Source organism: Anser cygnoides, chromosome 8, assembly GCF_040182565.1.
Source record: "Anser cygnoides isolate HZ-2024a breed goose chromosome 8, Taihu_goose_T2T_genome, whole genome shotgun sequence".
In the NCBI taxonomy this organism is placed as follows: Eukaryota; Metazoa; Chordata; class Aves; order Anseriformes; family Anatidae; genus Anser; species Anser cygnoides.
The window spans coordinates 4,718,726-4,739,254 of record NC_089880.1 but is presented as its reverse complement, the minus strand read 5'-3'; the positions used below and the strand labels follow the sequence as shown (position 1 = coordinate 4,739,254).

The window sequence follows — 20,529 nt, the reverse complement described above, 5'->3', positions numbered from 1 at the left end:
CTGACTATAAGAATTAGGACAGTTTTAACCATTTGTATAATGTAAACAGAATTTCCATTACAATGGGGTTTATAAGCAAAATATTCAGTAATATTGATATAGACAGTGCCAAGAACCTATTTGATTGTAAGCATCTCAGCATTTTTGAGTGACAGGTATAATGGAATCTAACTGAAAGCTTGCAGTGGTCCACACTGTTGGGGTTTTCTTTGGCCAAATGATTTAACCAAAACTGTGAACAGACTTAAGCAGTTCCTAGTCTATAGGCAATTGTAGCTTTTTTTTTCTTCATGTTATTCTTCTAATGCTACATTAATATTCTGAACTGTAGCATTTATTTTGTAACAGGCTCAAACATGAGAAAGCAAATATTTGCTTTTAAGTATAAGAAAACTTGAAGCTATTACTTAAATAAAGCTTTCCCTTCCCTCCAGTCTTCCTTAATTAGTTAAGAAATTATTACACTTGTATAAACACAGGAACACTGATTTTTCTCTTGTATAACCTAAATGCTGTCAAAGATACCATAATAGTTTACTCTTGACTTTTACAGAAGATTCACCTAAACTCACACTCCATATTAACTACAGAAATCAATTGGCTGGGAAAATAATATGTAATATATATCTGAAAAGCATTATTAAAATTAAAAACGTCACTAAAAAATTAAGGAATTAAAAGGAAGTGCCTAGTAATAGAAAGTCCATTACAGCTACTTGTAAAACATCTTCCCAAACTCAATAATAGTACAAAATTGTACCTGTTTGCTGAAATGTAGTTTTGAATGAAATGTTTTGTATAAATTTTGATTTCAGAAAGAAACAAATGTCAATTCTCTATGAAATTGAAATTCCAAAAGTTTCAGCTTGTTCTCTTTAACGTAAATATTTATTCTATAGCGATAGCTGCAATGCAGTAACTTACAAAGACAGAGAGATTCATAACTCTCAATTGCCTTTTCTTCACAAAACTTCTATGAGGTCACTGACAGATCAAAAATTCATGTTACAAAAAAAAATCATTATGTCTCCCATTTCTAAGATTCATTTTTAATAATGATTGCAAATACTGAGGCTAGAAAGAGTGTGATTTACAAATAGGATATTAAAGTGATACATAAATGCCCACATTGCTTTCAAGATGCAGTTGGACAGGGTACTACATAATCTCATTTAGAGTCCCTTTTCCCATGAAAGGCTGGCCAATCCATTTAGTTCTAAATAAGCACATTTTCCAATATTCAGAAACTGTTAAAAGTCTCACTTCTCGCACGTTCACCTTTGGAGGTCTGGCCAAAATTCACCATAGCTGAAAAATTTACGCATCGTTCTAGATTTTGTCTTCAGTATGCCCTTATTCCTGTTTCTGTAAGGCTGATATGATCACTAATATGTAAAGCCTCTCAATGCCCTGTCTGTATCAGAAAAACAAGTTTGTTTGTTTGTTTGTTTTACCTGACAGTTTGTCTTAAACAGTTATCATATGCTTTCATTGATCTTATTCAGGGGTTGATAGTATGGCAACTACACCACACTTGATCTGGCATGACACAAAAAAAAATGGCCTAATTCAAAGCACACAGGCATTGCTCTTAAAAAGTCACACACAGACATTTGTTTGGTCATGACATATGTATTTTGCATGGCTTTTCATGAGCTTTGCATAATCCTCAGGCCCTGATTCTGATGTGCACAAGTGCAAACATGAAACCCTTGTTTTAATGTTTTAACTGCTGTGGTCCTGAATTGCAATCCTGTGGTTTTATATGTTTTCCTTTTCCCAGTACAGTTGTATCCTAGGAATAAACTGATATAATTCCATGATTAATTCCTACCTGCTGTGACAGTGCCCCCTCAGGGTAAAGATGATATTTTTACATTAACAGACAGGAAGCTTCCAGTGTGATTGACCTTAAAGACATTGACAAATTAATTACTTAATGCGAGTCAATATGGCACGGCAGCTTAAAGAAATGAGCAGATACCCAGCCGACTAACATGCATGCTGCCATCTGCTGAATATGACAGCAAGGGATTTGTACTACTCTGAAAGACAAGTAGTGTACAGCCTTCCAAGAAATATGCTACCAAAACCTTCATTCACAGCTTATTTAACAAGTCAAATAAAGACAGTCTTCTGGTTCTGTAAGAGAACTGGTAGTATCTTATGATTTTTTGACCTACATGTTTAAAATGGAAAAGGAAACTATCTTAGAGTATTCGTTAAAACTTTGGTTTTGAGCTCACAGCTTAACAGCTAGAGCTAGGGTATATTCAAAAAGCTCATGAGATTTATGGGAACACTCATGCAGTGCAGATGTGAGCAAGAGTTCATAGTTTATGCACCTCACTTGCCAAGCCTCAGTGTCACCCTGATTTAAAAAGCTGTCCTCTGGCTTGACTTTAAAAAAAAAAAAAAAAGTTGTTATGAGAAAGCTTGTCACCATTTTTACAGACTACCTTTTTTTCGTGAAAAACGGAGATACATGATATCACCAAATTTTTTTTCTTTCTATAATCTTTTTTCTTTTTGATTTTCAATGAAACCACATCAAATTAGAAAACTTAGAAAACTGAGTGATTTGTACACTATTATTCCTGTAAATAATATTATATCACAAACTGGCCCCAAACTATTTATACATAAAATTATATATGGGTATAACTGTTTAAAGCTATATAACATACATTATATTGATCCATAAAAATATACTCTGACTGAAATTGAAATGAATGGAATCATTTAATTTGTTCCTCCATTCTTGCTGTGAAACTGGGTAGGAGTAAAATCAAAACAAAACTAGAGCCAACAGTAAAGTATTTGGGGTAACACTGGATGAATGTAACATATCTATAACAAACAAAAAAGAAAAAGTTATGGTCTCCTAAATTTTATATTGTAATAAGAAAACAGAAAACAAATTACATCATACATTGTGGGATGCTGAATTTGCTGAGCTGTTAAGACAACCCAGTACATCTGCGTCAGTGAGCACAGCAAACACTGCCTTGAGACTTGCCTGGCACCAGTTTGGAGATCTCTTCATTCGTGACAAAGTGTATAACCTGGATAACCTCACAGATGAAGAATAGTAGATACCATTTGATAACTGCCAGGAAACACATCAACTCACTTTATAAAGAGACTTGCATTAGAACCTGACAAATGTTGTACGAAGTAAATTGAAAGACCTTTTTTTAAATATTTCTCTTCCTTCTCTTCCTCACATTTATCTTTAAAAAGCTGTCTTCCTTCTTAAACTGATCTCAAAGAGAACACCAATATATACCTTTCCTACACCAGTATTCAAAATCAAGCTCTACAGAAGCACCAGGGGAATGCCAGTAAGCATCAGCTTACACAGTGATTTTTTTCCAGATCAGTTACATTCTAGCATTCAGCTGGAATTAAAATATCTAATACATGTCAACTAAAAAATTATCATTACAACACCTGAGTTTATGTCATCAGCTATAGCAAGCATCCTTGGCTATATGGGACAGAACCACAAATACTGCAATAGTACCACAGAGAGCTCTGTACTGCTACATTCTTTTTAAAACAGAAACTGATTAAAAATCAAAGCAATGGTGTACTGTATTACAGAAAAAAACACATCTTAAGCTCATTTGTCTTTGTGGCAGGTCCTGTACAAACTATTCTTTCCCCAGTCCAGCAGAAATCTCTGCACTGAGGAGATACATAGGACACTAGATGCACTGACTCTTCATTTGGGGGAAAAATATCAGATATGAAGATAACACACATAACCTTAAAACAGATCAGAACATAAAATTCATCTGAATGTTTGCACTATAATTTATAACTATGACTGAATCTTTCTTCTAAGTATGTGTGCTTTTAAATAATTACGACAAAGCCTGGTACTGCAATTGAGCTCTGGTCAATACATGTATATATATGTATATATATATGATGGTAAAATCTACACGGGTAAATTTAATGATTTACAGTAGTCCAGAATTCTGTCCCATACCTGCAATGTCTCTGTATTTCATTTAACATCTACGTACTCTTCACTAAACTCAATGAATTAGTACTTTACTGAATCCTCTACTCACCTGAGTTTACAACACTTTAAGCAATCTGTTTCTATAACGTTTATTACAAATGTAGTCACCCATCACAGAAGTTTAGCTTCTGCGTCAATAGTAATTTAATTTTGTTTTCATCTTTATCTCACATTCATCTCTTTGAATCAAAATCTTTTCTTTAATGTAAGATGTAATAATGCTCTCCAAGGACATTTCAGCTTCATTAAAGTCAACAGGGTCAGTGTTTAATCCCTCTCTTCCCAATTTCCTAAACTTTTCATCCTTATCATAAACATAGAGAATGCCTGAAATTCCAAATTTGGACTACCTTCCTGACTTGGTGGAATATTCAACACCCACAAAATAATCAGTGAGAGTATAAGATAGATTTTATAAAATATTTTCTTTTCTAGAAAAACCTTTAATAGCACTGCAATTAAAACCAGCTCTCAGACATGACCTGCCATAAATAATTTTAGGAGTATCTTTCTAGATATGTGTATGTATGCTGTCTTTTATCATAGTTCCAGTCAGTACTTTTGAGCTGTCAAATTCAGATTGCAGAACTTGGAACATTCTTATATATAATTCAGTACCTATCCCCAATTTATCAACTTCAGTTTCCAGTGTACCCAAGTGAACAAGTATCTGTCTTTATTCCAACTGCTAGCAATGCTTCTTGCAATACGGTGTCAAAAAGAAGTTATTATAACTCTAGCCACACACTGAGAATATCCTTCACTGTCTAGACAAGCTGTATTCAGCTTGCCACCATTTTGCTAATGTGCTGTCATTGATGCTTGCAGGAAAGCTTTTGATATCTCTTTTCTTCTTTCTCAAGACCGAGTATTTTACCCTGACTGCAACTGTCTCCATACAAAGAATTCAAGAAGAAATGCCATACAGATAGAATTTAATAGGTTTTAAGGATATGATTAAAAGCTTTGTTAGAAGGAAAACCTCAGAATGAGGTATTCCCTTGCCACTATAGGAGACACAGCAAAAACAAAACCTTCTCATATTAGCTTGAATTTTGTTTAATTTTTCAGATATGTTTTAACAAACTCAATTATTACAGGTAGCAATTGCTAGTAATTTTCACTAGTCTGATTGCAGTCTTTTCTGACTCAGAAATTACTTGTCAGGTTGCAGGAGGATGAACAGGTTAGTCTATTAGGTAGTTTCTTTTTCTCAGTAATGGACTGTTAAAATCAAGCAGAATAGAATTGGGTCACTTTATGTCATCCTTATGTATCCTTTCAAAACACATTTTGGTGCTTTTGCATGTACCAAACAAATGATTAGTTTCCATAACAGGTGAAAGTATCTGAAGAGTTCAGGAGATCTGATGTCTTACTTTTTTTTCGGGGGCCTTGGGAACCTTTTGTTTTATTTTTAACTTGTACTCTTCAATATTTTACTGATTTCATAGACAGATGTTCCAAGCAGCATGAGGAAGTGGACAAACATAGAGCTTTACTGAAGCTCCTCAGAAAGTTTGCATGCCATGATTAATAGTTCATACATTTTGCCAATTTCATCTACGATAAACTAGGGGGAAAAAAAGGAAGGAAGGAAGGAAGGAAGGAAGGAAGGAAGGAAGGAAGGAAGGAAGGAAGGAAGGAAGGAAGGAAGGAAGGAAGGAAGGAAGGAAGGAAGGAAGGAAGGAAGGAAGGAAGGAAGGAAGGAAGGAAGGAAGGAAGGAAGGAAGGAAGGAAGGAAGGAAGGAAGGAAGGAAGGAAGGAAGGAAGGAAGGAAGGAAGGAAGGAAGGAAGGAAGGAAGGAAGGAAGGAAGGAAGGAAGGAAGGAAGGAAGGAAGGAAGGAAGGAAGGAAGGAAGGAAGGAAGGAAGGAGGGAGGGAGGGAGGGAGGGAGGGAGGGGGCGAGGGAGGGGGCGAGGGAGGGGGCGAGGGAGGGGGCGAGGGGGGGAGGAAGGACGGAAGGAAGGAAGGACGGAAGGAAGGAAGAGGAAAAAGTGTAGAGGAAGAAAGAGAAGGGAAAATTAGAGAATTAGTCACTGACATACTCTAGTAAAATTCTAAATACCTTTATATCTGCCTTTGTGGTTTTAGAATCCATGTCTGTTTTTTTTTGTTGGTGGTTTGGTTTGGGTTTTTTTGTTCTTGTTTCTTTGTAAGAAATGGGCTATTTTGAAAACACCATTCACTTCATCCTTTGGAGAACTTTCAGAGTTTTGGTGCTTTGGTACTGTTACTTTACCTTTACTTGAAGCCACATATATGCAGCTATCCCCTTGATATGCTCTTATCCTTATTTCATAGAGAATAGAAATGGCTGAAACCAGTCTCCTTTCTGTATCTTTCTGTATTTTCTTTATAGATGGAAACTCTATAATAAAGTCTGTATCAGAGGGTATTCTCTTTCCATTGTAGGCATTGGAATTTCAATAGAAACTCATTCATAAATTCTGCAGGTTTTGTTATTATTATTTTGATCCATACTTTGCAGATCTACCTTGCATGGAAATTTAAGACCATATCTTTGAAAAAGACAATGATGACTGAAAGAAGTCTTCTCTGAGTCATCTTACCATAAAACATACATTTTGATTCACTCACAAAAGCAAACCTGATTATTTTTATCCTGGAAGAAATTCAGGACGCAGAAAGATAATAAATCACTGTAGGGAAAACTGGCATCTTTGATCCAATTATTATGCCACTGATATACAATCCTTTCAGATAGCATGTGGGCAGAACAGATTCTGTTACACGTGTCTTTCAGCAGTGGTATTAACTCCTGAAGACATAAGACACCAATCTTGTAGACTTGGAAACAGGTTAGAAAACAGTGCCATTTTCATACTCATCCTAATGAGCACTTAACCAAAACATTCTCCTGGGCTTGAGAACTCACCAACATATTGTACCTAAAAACATCCTTAAATAATATTTTGCATTGCTGTTTTATTTTTATAGTGACGTTTTTCTTCTTTCTTTAAGAATATTTTTGATCCTATTTTCTTTGTTAATATTACACAGCACCTGAAAATCCATGACAGCATTGGCTTTTCTGTGGTAACTACTGAAAAAGTACAAAGGGAAAATGTAGACCCCAGAGAAGTTAACATCTAATCAAGACCAAAACCAAACCAAACCAAACCAACCAACCAACAACAACAAACACATGCCAACAGTAAAGCTGATACATTTTGCCATGCAAAACTGGAAAACTCATTTGTATCTCACAATAGAAGTGACAGGTCTGTCTTATTAGTTTCCCTGAATCAGATTCCCTTCTCGGCTCTTTAATCCTAATACAAAGCCTGATACAAAGGGAGCTTCTTTTCATTTCACTTCCTACAACCCCAACCGATAAAACCAAATCAAACCAAAACAACAGGGATGCAGCCAAATAATCCTCTACCTACTTACTGTTTCTACGGCCTGCACACAGGAGCTCAGTCCCCAGTTAGCAGCTGTTTCTTCCTCTCCTTTCATGGGAAGATGAAAAGGAAGCCTCCTGCAAGTTCTTAAAGAGAGAGGAATGGTGCTCCAACCACCTTGTAATAAGAAAATACGGAAACTTTTTCTTCCCAATCAGCCCCAAGTAGTAAAAATGTGCCAATCCCTCAGAAAAGATGACATTTTACAGTTCCAAGTTTATTTCCACTCTGTGAGTACTTCAATTACCCTCAGGTTAGTTTTGGTGAAGAGAAGGATGTCTGCTACCACTGAATACTAGAAATGCTGTATATGTTTTAATAAAAGCTAGTAAATCTTACACCGCATCCAGGACCCAGGGCTCTTTCAAATAGAACAGCAAATACTGTTAAGTTCACAACAGCATTTAGAATTGCTGCTATAGGATAGAGCTGTGAGGAGAGAATGAAGAAACGTTTCCTGGTCCTCAACTACTAGGATAAAGGAGACTCACAGGGAGACTCACTTTTTCTGATGATCAGCTAGGCTTAAGTTCTCTAGCCAAATCAGATTTTTTAAAAATGTGACCTCAGTATCGTATGTATATAAAACAGATATTTAAAATTGACTAATAACAATAACAGTTGTAGGAGAAAAGTCCTTGAGAAAGCAAAGAACTGAACACTACCAAGGCCTTGGGGGTACCCAACTTTGCTGTGCTCATTTCTTCAGGTGGATTGCTACCGAGGGCGCTGCAGCTGCCTTCAGGCCTTTAGAAGCCACCTCAGACAGCCTGTGGGTGAAACTGAGCAAGAGGTTGGTCAGTTGCACTCCAGCTCCACCTCAGGCATGCCCCAGCCTATTTGAGAACTGATAACGCACGAAATCTAAGATTATGCTGACTATAGGTCGTGAACTTGAGTGCTGTGAGGAAAAATAATTAAAATTGTAACATATTTTACCAGTGCTTACAGGACAGTGCTGTTACAAGCATTGACTTAGATTTGGGCTTCACTCAGCTGTGTGGTGGCAACCTGAGGAAGGCAGCTCGCAGCCTTGGCTGCTCCCCTTCCTGCAGCTGCGGTAGAGGGACCGTGCAGAGGGACCACTGTGTGTGGGCCGGAGGAGCACCCCCGGAGCCCAGCGTGCACGCTGGCGTTGCCTGACCACACCGGCAGCCGGTACTCCAACGAGTACATCGAGCAGTGCCCGCCGGGGGGGCACGGTAACGGCCGCGGGTGCGCAGGAGCCGCCCCGCGAGAGGGCGCCTCAGGGCCGGCGGGCAGCGGGCGGGCGGCAGCCATGATGTCGCATCCGCGCCACCGCCTCCCGGGCCCGAAGTTTGGCGGAGGGGCGGGCCGGGGCGGGCTGAAGGCGGGCCGGGGCAGGGCAGCGGACCCGCTCCGGCACCACGGGCAGCGCCGTCCTCGCCCGCCCGCGGAATGAGCGTCCCCCGGGCGGCTGCCGCTGCCGCCTCCACTCGGGCTCCGGCGGGAGGCGCGGTGCCCGCGGTGGGAGCGGCGTGAGGGAGCGGCTCGGCGAGGCGAGCGAGGCGAGGCGAGGCGGCCCCGGCGCCAGGATGCGGGCGCCCGGCAGCGTTCCCAGGCTCCTGCTGCTGTCCCTGCTGGCCGCCCTCCACCCTTCCCAGGTAGGAGCCGGCCGGGTGCCGCGGCTGACGGGGCTCAGCGGGCCGGGGCGGGGGGGATCGCGGCAGAAGTAGCGGCCCCGGGCTCCCCGGCTCCCTCCCACGGGGTCCGGCCCCGCAGCCGGGCTCCCCCGGAGCTCCCCGCTCTCGGGAGCGTTCAGCTTGCCAGATGCCGCGTCCGATGTCGAAGCCACGGCGAACAGGCATTGGTGTGCTTGAGCTGCGCGACCCGGCTGGCCAGGGCGATTCTAGATGAAATCGCTGAAGAGCAGAACCGCGCTGCGCCGCTTAATTGCTGCGAAGAGCAAAATCCGGCAGGCCTGCGGATGGCCGTAGTGCTGCGTGAACTTACAACTTGCCATCCGCCTTTTGGTGTCATGCCATCTTGTAACCGTGAGCGTCGTAAAAAAGTAACGAGAGGAAGAAAATCCTATAGCACTGCAGGCATCACCCCCAGCAGTCCGTTCCGTGTCGCCACGATTTGTAATCTGTGCGGGTGAATGTCACCTCAGTGGTACCACTTAGGTACCAGACAGCGATATGAAACAGTATTTGGCTCTTCTGACAGTTTGTTTTTCCTTTTAAATAAATGAATTCATCATATAAAATATGCACAGAATTTCCAACGGTATGAAAAGGGTATTCCTCTTAAAAAAAATGTAAAGACAGAACTTAATAAGCAATTTAGCGAAAAACGTATTTACAGCTGCAGTAATCATAAGATACGGTGACAACATAAAAGAAGAAAAAGGAGATTATATAGGATTAATAACATTAGCTAATAATGAATTATATCCATATGTTGTTAAATAGCATCTATTTGACAGCATCGGCTATCTCTGTGTTCTGCAAAGAGACTCATCAGGCAGTGAACAGGAGTTCCACATCTATGTGAACTGGAGCACATGGCCACATTATAATCACAGGTTTCCACAGTCATTTCTCCGTCTTCTGGTACACTTATATCTGTTGCAGGCAAAGAGACTGCCTGAAGGCAGGATAAACACAATTTGTATCACTGTCTATCCACAGAAGAGTAAAACCACTAATGAAGCAAACGAGCTTCAGCTGGCAGAATTCTGCTTAGTTTAGGTGTCAGAGATATGCCCCATAATAACACTGGGAAGAAATGTTCCATCTTAGATGTCTATTACCATCTAGCACTGAAAAGAAGGATGAGCCACTGGAATGGAACTGCATAAATTATCTTTGAAACTTTGCTTCTGGTCCTTTTTGCTGTGGCATACTGTGCAGAGGGCAGAAAAATGGCCTTTTAGTCATTGCTGTATGTGACATTTTTAGGGATATTAAAATGTTCATTGCAGGCCCTTTTAACTTTGTGAAGAGGTCATGAGCCAGAAGCTCTAAAGTCCTTTCTAAAGTCCTTAAGAATATGTAAAAACAAGAGCCCTTAATCCAAGTCTGCTGTTTATCAGAGATAAATTGGGTTTTCAGAAATAAAAACAGGAGAACAAATGGTTATTCATATCCTTGATTAAGATACTACTCCACATTAAGCATATGAAAAGGTGCCACATAGCAGATAATAGTTGAGTTTTGTTGACATATTTCTGTGAAAAATGATGTATGCAAAATGAATACAAGGTCTGTGGTTTTGGTTTTGTTTGTTTGTTTTCAGCAAATAAATACAAGTTATGATTGAAATCACTTTAAAAATGAAAGTAGTGCTCAGTTATTTAGCTTACTTTATGCTAAATGGAATAACAATTTTCTGCCCTGCAGGTTTGGAAGCAAATATATCGTGTGAAATTAGTCATAAGAAATGAGATGATCAGTTCCTTCTTTTACAAAAAATTGTGCAACATGCTCATGAGTAGACACACAACTTTTTACATGCCCTTGACACACACACACAAATGAAAATAAATCATGCCAGATGTTTCAAAGCATGCCTCAGTACATTCCTATTCATGTCCTGCATAATTAATATCCAAGTAATAACTTCTGTAACTGATCTATTACTTTTAAGAATTCCCAGGAAAAAAAAAAAAAGCTTTGATATAGCACTGGCTATCACTGACTTTTAAGACTGTTGTCCACAGTCACTCGTACTATGACAGGGCTTTTATGCTAAACTTACTATGTTATCTACTCATTGTAAAGTATTTAAGTATTGCCATCTTATGGTAATATATACTAAAAATATGTATAATTTATTCTTAAATTTCTAGCACATTAAAATTTTATTTCAATCACAGTAATTTATTGCCCATGTTGTATTTTTTTTTTTCTTTTTTTCTGTTAAGCTTGATGTAGAATATTGACCTGCTCTGGAAATTAGCCTTTAACAAATGGAAGACAGCTCAATACTGATTAATTTTAAATACTCTTAATGCTAATTGTAGAATATCAATTTTAAGACACTTATTAAAATGTCACATCTGTTAATTTGATTCTAATTTTTCTCTGTATTTATGCTGAAAAATACAAGGAAATATAATTATTCATTATAATGTGTTTCAGTAAAGTTTTATTTCCAGCAGGATGATTAGATATTCAGCAGGAAGCCAACTATATAAAAAGACTTGGAATATAAAATCTTTCCTTTCTCCTACACTCAAAAGCAGTATCTTGAAAGAATGAACTAAGTACTAGGAAATTTCTAAGAGTTACTGCTAGATGGCATCTCTGTGCTGCTTTTCTGCAAGCCTGGAGTTTTCTGAAATGACCTTCATAGTATACAAAGTGGACTTCTTTTGTAAGTGTTATTTTGCTGGCCATATCATTTGATTGCTATAACCAAATAACCACAGCAGTATAACCAAGTGAGCATTTTAGAGTAATGTAATGCTGCACCAAATAGAGAACAAGCTCAGCAGGTTGCCAAGTGTAGATGGTGTTTTTTAAGTTTGATTTTTGAAGATTTAAACAGATCTGAAAAATATGTATTTTTCCATGCAGTTAATAAAATTTATGCCTTTAGCTTTTATAATGGTTGTATGTCCTACACCTGGTGGGTTTCTGTTCTTTGAACTTTGCCAAAAGAAGTGTTTCAAAGGGAGACTGGTGGGTCCAATCCCAAACAGGAGCTATGTATAGTATCATTAAGGACAGTTGCAAAAAGCATGTGTCGTCTATGTTCATTGCTTGGGATAATAGGATCTTTGGGAGCATTAACATAAAAAAATGAAAGCAAATTTGAAAAGTTAACTATTTTTGAGTGCACCCATAACTTTTGCATTTTGATCTTTGGAATAACCATGTTTCTAGATTTCAAAAATCCACAATTTTCACACGTCAGCAGACTACACAACTAGCTGCTAAAATCCTTCTGTTTCCCAGAGACCAACAGAACTTTTCTGTAGGAAGAGCGCATTACTTTAATGCTGCTTCAGAGTATAAGCTAATTCGTCTTTACTGAGAGACTGTATAACAAGGATATTATGTAAAAACAAGGGTTACCGTAATACGCAATTTTTGTTGGAAATACTGAGTCATAGTGCTATAATACACCGCAAAATTGTGTGGAAATCTCATTACCTTTTTGGAAATTACTTGACACTGTTTTCCACAGTATTAGTCATTAGTCAATATGAAAATCGTATGTAATTATTTAACCTACAGGATTTAAGAATGCTCTAAATAAAGAATTACTGAATATGGTCAACTCTTGCCTTAACATTTCTGAGCAACGTGATTCAAAACCCAGTGAAGAACAGTCCAGAGTTGTCTGTGTCCTATGTCTTCTCCCAGGTGTAATTCCAGTTATGTTACTCTCAGTCTAGTAACTTCAGTCAATGGGTAACAGTCTACAGAAATGCAGTTTAATAGCTATTGAAACAATACCCAGCTATAGCTCTAAAAATGTGTTTCTAGTTGCCTACAGATTGAGCAATTATAAATTTCCAGTTCAAATCCTTGCAATTCTTAAGAGACCTATTAAGAAATGAACAGGAAGTCCTCAGAGAGGCTCCAGTTTACTTTGGGCACTGAAATACCCTTTCTCAATACTTTAGTATGACACAAATGCTTCAGGGCATCACTTCAGCATTCTTACTGGATCTTCACTGAAAACCAGGTAAAATTTAAAAACCCTTGTGTAAATCTTTGCAGCAAAAGCATTTTGAAGACCATCTTTCACAAGAACATCAATCTGTTGTACTGCTTCACTTCACAGGGCAGTAGATTTCTTGTCTAAGATGAAATTGAGAGAAGTGAGGACTTTGTGTGCCTGGGTTTAAATACAGGACTCTTTCCACAAAGGAGAATGCCAGCATCCAGGAACAGATAGATAGCTTTACAGATAGAAAAACATTCAAGAGTTAGATGTTTTTATGTACTTCAAGAATGCCCAAAGAAGATCAAAGAGCTTATGTTGTACTTGTTTAGCATAATGAGGTCATGTGTACTACTTTCCACATGGTCAGCTAATAAATGTGCACTTGGTGCACCTGCAGAACAGCAATTTACTGTTCACCTGATCTGACCGTCATTTTTCAAAAAGGTCTTTTTTCAAAATATGACAGCTCCAAATCTGCCTCCTTCAGCTTTTTTTACTGACTTTTTATTTTTCTAAGAGATAATGATCTTAATGTGTTCACAAGGGGATCTCTTAAGAACCCTTGAAGTGCACAGCATCAATCTTCATATACTTAGTCTTGGCATTAATTATGTTTTTGGTGAGTTTGCTAAGAAGAAAAAATGGATGATAAATATCTTAGCCATTCCCTTATTCAGTCAACTGGGAAATTTTCCTAATACTAGAAAGAAATACATTTTCTAGAGGACATAAGTCCTCTTACTTCAGTACTAAATTATCTTTACCACCAATTCAGAAAGTCTATTCTTCTGCTCATATTTGCTCTGGGACACACTGCCTATTAACTGCAAAGTATGGCACATCTTATCCAAGAAGTAAGAATATTAGTAAAACAAAAGTGCAAAGGTGTATTGTGTTGACAACTGTGTAGAACTCTTATTCAGAAACTGATAAAAAGTTGCAACTTTAACAATTCTGATTATGACACATTATCTATTTATCAGAAGGACACCCATCCACCACTGATGGCCACTTGATACCTTTCACAGGCTGAGATAAAGGAGATAAAATTAATTCAGGATGAAGGAATCCAGCATGACAAGTTAAGGGAGCATTTGCCTCTGGGAATTTAAAAATCACATTACAATGTCTGGGTGATGGTGAAGCTCAGGACAATTCTTAGATTATTTCTTAAAGTTGAGCACAGTGTTGAGAAATGTATCTGAGAAAAAAGGAGAGTGAACTCAGATGTTATGTGTTACGTCAGAGCATAGAGAAATCAGAGACACTTCACTCCGGGCATAGACTGCTTCAGTTATTTTCAGTACTGGTTCCAATCTTAAAGGTAATTCCACTCCTATCAGCAGCATAATTTATCAGAACACTTGAAACTATTTCAAAAATATTACTATTTTTAGTGTCTTTGTTTTATTCCTGTCATTAAAGGTGTTTAAGGTCTAACCTTGCTTTATCTGGAATTAGAGAATTCACGTCTGTGCCTGAAAGAACAGACACCAGAATGCTAAATTATAAGGCCCTTTGTAACTGTGTCCTGCTTTTATTACTCACTTCTCAGTATTTTTAAACTTGTTTTTTGGCAAACTGGAATACTGGCCAGAAGATAACTTGTTTAATATGCAAATAAAACAGGCATGTAACCTTATTTACAGTAACACAGGTTATCTTATCCCTGTTGGGAGCAGGACTAAAAGATTTTTTATAAACAGGGAAATACAGTGTGTTGTATGTACTGGACAAAGGAAATCATTACCATTTGTCTAGCTAGCTCTGTGTAGACTAAAACTAAATGACCCGTAGCCTTCATTTTTACTGACCATCTTCTAGAAATAGCTTCCTAATGTGTTTTCTCACAATATGAGTGATTCATATTAATGAACTCAACATACCACAAAACTTCCATACTTAGAGAAGGGGACACTGAACACAAAATGTTGGTGATATAAGCAGTTAACATTAAGGACAGAACTCTGTGTTAATGATGGCTACAAGGGTATACACAGCAATTTGATTCCTTAAAGTTTCATTGTGGTATCACACATACTATATGCTTTTCCGTACCATCCTATACCGTCTTCAATTTCATGACAGAAGCTGACTTATCACAAAAGCAAAATAAACAGCCAGGCATATTTGTCATAAGTCACTAAACAATCGTAACTTGGAACTTCAGTTATAGCCAAAAGTAAAATACCAGGAAATACCAGGCCTGCAGATATGGAATTTTGTAAACTTTTACCTAGCTGCTTCCGTATGTACTTTTTTTTCTCCACAGAAAAGAAAAATGTAATATGCAATTATTCACAAAATATCCACTATTTATTAAAACTTCTTCCTCAAGAAAAATTAAAATAATTTTAATATTCTGACCCCCTTCTGAGCCTTTCTCACTTAAATTAAACCACTTAAAGCAGCCCCAGATAACACAAATGTAATTTTTTCATCCTTCAGTTCCCTCAAGAACAAAGTCATCTGTCTGCTGCACTGCCATCTAACCAAACAAATCTTTGCAACTGTGGAATGCAGATTTAATCTTTTTATTTATTACCTCACTGAAAAACATATGTTCATCAGCAGAACCATAGCTTAAGCAAATACTGGAAGCAAGTAGCCCACTTCACTCCCGTGGTTTGGGGAAATACTGTTAACATACTCCTGAAGCTGTTAAGTAACTCATAAGGGAAGGGGAACAGGTAGAACAAGAGGAAAAGACTCCGTTCAGAAGGCTGCAGCTTCATGAACTCTATTATTAAGTGCCTATTACTACACTGTAAATAATGTTCAACTATTGGTGCATGTTATTAAAAAATGCAGTTTATAGATACTTTAATGAACCCATTGTTTTTTGTTATTGTTTTTTTGTTTGTTTGTTTTAGAACTTCTGCTTTAGGAAAATAATACAAAATGTGTTTCTTTGCATTGCTTTCAAGGTGATAACTAAGCATTTAAATCATTTTCCACATACAAAACTGTAAATGCTATTTGAGTTTGGACATTAATTTTAAAATTGGTTTCATAGAAATAAAATTTCAATGTATTTAGAATATATTACTACATCATTATTTACTCAAATTAAACTGGTTTATGCAAGTCCCAGCCTCAGTGCTGCAATTATTTTTTTCTTATTAATTTTTCCATGTAGCCTTTTACATAGTATTCTAACAAATCCACCTGCTAATAAGATTCTGAGCATTTTCAATATACAGTATTGAGACTCTTCCAAGAAAACACAAAGTAAAGAGTATAGCTGTAACACTGAGATACTTTACCAAGAAACAAACAATACACAGAATACAGACTGCAATTCCAACAACTCCATTAGCTTTCTTAGATTAGATGTAATTTTGTAGGGAAATTTACCTGCTTTTCAACATGTGAGCTAATTTGCTTTCATTTTTGCCTGGTCTGGGCCCAAGTGAACCAGGTCTATTCCCCCTGAACTGAATAGGCATTTCATTGTTCTTATTTCGTAGAAGTAAAGACAGCCCATTAGTTGTGGCTTAGTGGCAGATCATTATTTTCAAAGTATCTATTGTTAACCCATCACTGAATCCAAGTTCGTAAGAGCTGAAGTTCCCCAGCAACACCACACTGCTAATTGCCCCAGGCCCAGCATCACCCCCTGCCCCATCCCTGTTCCACCTCTACTTCACCAAACTCATCAGACCTTTCATTGTCCATTTTAATGCACTAAATCAACACAGCACTACCCTTTTTAGAAGTGAGATATGGTCTTCTATTTCACTATTCTCAACTTTTTAATATTTTTAAGATACACGGGAACATACTTATGACATTCATTCTGTTTGCATGGTCATAAAATTTCCAGAGGCTATGGCATGTGAGCTTGGCAGAGAAATTACAAAGAAATTGTCTTAAAGGCAAAATCTCTCTTACATATCATAATTTACTAAGCCATTTAATGCTGGAGGGTGTTTTTTCCTCATTTTTTTGTTTTGTTCTTTGCTTTTCTTCTTTTCTTGCATATTAGCAAGAGCTGGCTAATTCTTCAACCTTGTCATTGCAAGAGTACATATATATAGTACTTGTACTAAACATGACCACACATCCTGCTGCCCCCTAGTTTTCACAGTAAAGGTCCTTTCAGCTCCATGCCCTGAAGTATCTTAACTTCGAGCGTGATATGAATTATCATATAGATGAAGGTATGAAAAATTTAGGCGAGTGTTTTGCCTTTATAATGAGATTTCAGATCAATATTATTTGCTGTCATCGCAGGTACTTATAGGCACTTTCGTGAAGAATACAGAAATGCATATCAGGCAGAGTAACGAACAAGATCCTTCTCAGGCATAAAGTAGGGAACTTTTCATATTTAATAGGTAATTCAGATCAGGAGAAATCAACTACCAATTAAGTCTAGTGTCCTGTTACAAAAGTCACATAAGCTTGACAAAAAGCTAGAGCTAAATTAATAAAGAAAAAACAGTTATTAAGTAATAATCACATTAGTCTATCATTAAGATTACTGCAGAAATGAATGGCAAAAAAAAAAAAAAAGATTAACAAAATCGGAACTGCTAAGTTCTGACATTCCTGGAGAACCATGACCTCCTGGATTATTTACAATACGCCCTGCACAAATAATCCTCAAACTGACAACAAATTGAGAGCTTTTTGGAAACACCTTATTCAGAGAAAAGATTTCTGCAAAATAGATTTGAGTCTGACACCTCAACTTAGCCAAGGAATTATTTTAAAATATAAGTTCCATTGTTCAAAGAATGTTCAAAATTGTGGTTGTTGGCTTCAAGGTAAAATTACATTTCCTATGGAATCATCATCATTCAACAGACTTTTCTTTTGAATTACCCTTCCTAATACACACATTGATTTACTTTTTAAATCAGTATCTATTATTCAGATACACAAAAAACCTTGTTCAAAGTGTCAGTTACAATGTTATATTCACTTTTTTCAGTTTGGGCATCCTTGCTATTCTGGTAACTGATTTATATTGAACAGCAGTTACTTAACGTGCTTTCAGGAATGAATTTAGTAAGATGGGTAAAGGACTGTGCAGACCAATAACTTTGCTTTTGTGCATGTCACTAGGAAATAGTTTGTGGAATTCTGCACTGGGCAAAAAGAAACCCCTGCAGATGTCTCTGATACAGACACTGTACAAGAAGCGACTAGGCAATACTGAGAGCCTTGAACTTTCGGGGAAAATGAAAGAAGGATCTTGATGTAATACTGGCAGTAGCTGTAGTATTCAGATTTGCTAAGCTTTAGATTTGACAAGTCAGAAAGCTACACTAATGATAAGGTTCACCTCTGTTGTGTATACAGAAGAAAAAATTACCAGATGCTACTGGTATTCAGATTATATTCACAGGTGACTGTCAAAAATAGAATAAATTGCTCTTGCTTATAGCTCTCTTCCATTTAGAAATGAGATTTATTTAGGAGTATGCAGTTGAAACAATCTCTGTATGTTTATTTCTAAACAATTTTGAATGATTCATTCAACTTTGAAAACTCCCTTCCATTTTTTACTAACATTCCTATAAAATCTTGAGCTAAAAAAAAAAAAAAAAAAAGATCTTAGATTTCTTACTGAACATTCTGACTCATTCAATAGAAGATAATTCTGACACACACCAGAAGTAGTAAATCAGTATTAAGACTTGGAATCCATCTCCTGGCTAGTATCTGAGGGATAAACCTACTTCCTTTTTAATACCCACAGGTATGATGTTTAACGTGCCTTTAAGCAGCTACACTTACTTTAAATTCAATCTGGTGCTCCATCAAAAAAAAAAATATTTCCTTTTTATTTGTGAGGGTGATCAAATACTGGAACAGGCTGTCCAGGAAGGCTGTGGAGTCACCATCCTTGAAGCTACTCAAAACCTGACTGGACAGAGCCCTGAGCAACCTGCTCTAGCTGGCCATGCTCTAGACAACATCCAGAGGTGCCTTCCTATCTCAGCAAGGCTTTGATCCTGTGAGAGGCTGGATGCCGCAGAAATAAAGATGTAAGGTTAAGCAGGTTAAGTTTCTGAGTTCATCTCCGTACAGTGGAAATCAACAACCAGTTAATGTTTTCTCAAATGCATCCACAAATCAGTTTCCAAATGAATGCAACAGTAGTGGTAGCTACTAAAAAAAAAAAAAAAAAAAAAAAAAAAAAAAGTAATAATAATAAAATAAAGATAAAATCCTGATATGACCTAACTGCTCAATTCTTCTGTTAAATAGAAACAAAGTCATTTTTTTTTCTCTTTAGGGATTTTCCTGAAGCACATGCAATTAAGTATTGTCTAATGCTTACTTTCTCTTTCTCATTAGTATTCTTGGACATAAATCATTTGTACTGTGTGATTTGACTGTCTTAATAGACCTTAACTCTTAAGCACTGATGTTATCTCTTTACTTGCTAATTATTTTCCCTCCCTCCAGAAATTAGTCTCTTAGGCAATATTTTTCTTGTTAAAATCTCATTGTTTTCTTATCCATTGTGATGTATTTCAGTTAAGGTTCTGAAGACTTGCCATATCATCTCATCTTTGGTTTCCCAAACATTCATAGTTTTTAGGAAAGTAAACTACTACTACAAGTGATATCTTTCTCTTCTATTTGTTTCTTCTTCCTCTGTGCAAAATATGCTATTATTTAGTTAATTTCATACCAAAGCCCTTAGTTTTCTCCTTTCTTCATCTTCCAGAACACTAAGTGTTTTACTCCTTGTTTGCAATCTTGGAATGTTTTCTGACCAGCCGTGTTGCTTATAAACCCTCTTAGCTGCTAAGCATTTACTTCTGCCATAACCAGTTGCCTTCAAAGGATGGCCTCATTTTCCAGGAATCTTGTTGATCTTTTTCAGTTTTGGGAGACTCTTAAGCATTTTGTTAACTTTTGACAAATTCCTCCACTTGTCTCCAAGTCATTTCATGTGCTTAATTTTTTTATTATTTTTTTTAATAAAAATTAAAACCAAATCTTCTGAGCTACAAGTAAGTGCAACTAAGAAAGACATCCCAAGATGTCAAGAATTCACATGGATTCTGGTTCACATGTCTACTTTTACTTTAAAAGGCCAAAACAGAGTGATCTGATAACTTGTTCAGTGGACTGGAAGGGTATTCAGCTATCTTTGCAAGGGCATGTATCCAAACTCTGAAACTGTTACTCCAATTAATATCAGTTAAACTAAAATGTCTCATGACAGGCGGGGTATCGCTGCCCCCAATATATATATTTGTTGCTGTGAGGAGGCCATGCTTTAACACAAGCCTGCTTAAAATAGCATTGACTGTAGGAGGAGGAACTTATGATCAGCGTACCTATCACCATCCATTTAAACATGAGCTTAACAAATGTCTTAAATAATCTCCCTTATTATTTTAAATAATGCTTAGGGTTCCACCAAAGGATCCTGAAAGAGTTTTTGCAGATTCTGCAT

At 37.3% G+C, this 20,529-nt stretch overlaps 1 protein-coding gene and 1 long non-coding RNA gene across 7 annotated transcripts in view; one reads left to right on the top strand and one right to left on the bottom strand.

The window, feature by feature from the left end:
• Positions 1-20,529, bottom strand: part of LOC106039409 (uncharacterized) — a 319,959-nt gene that overhangs the window by 141,877 nt on the left and 157,553 nt on the right. The window contains exons 1-2 of one of the 6 annotated variants that reach the window (XR_010833404.1): positions 8,410-8,548; positions 7,450-7,546 (exon numbers count right to left, since the gene is read on the bottom strand). The exons of 4 other annotated variants lie outside the window; for them this stretch is intronic. This is a non-coding gene — a long non-coding RNA (uncharacterized lncRNA). Of the gene's footprint in view, positions 1-7,449; positions 7,547-8,399; positions 8,549-20,529 lie in introns of those variants that run through there. One more of the 6 variants, XR_010833407.1, reaches the window with a different exon arrangement.
• OLFM3 (olfactomedin 3) overlaps positions 8,874-20,529 on the top strand; it is a 60,844-nt gene continuing 49,188 nt past the window's right edge. Inside the window, exon 1 of the mRNA XM_048066988.2 lies at positions 8,874-9,085. Coding sequence (XP_047922945.1) covers positions 9,017-9,085 — 69 coding nt within the window. The 5' untranslated portion in view covers positions 8,874-9,016. The remainder of the gene's footprint in view (positions 9,086-20,529) is intronic.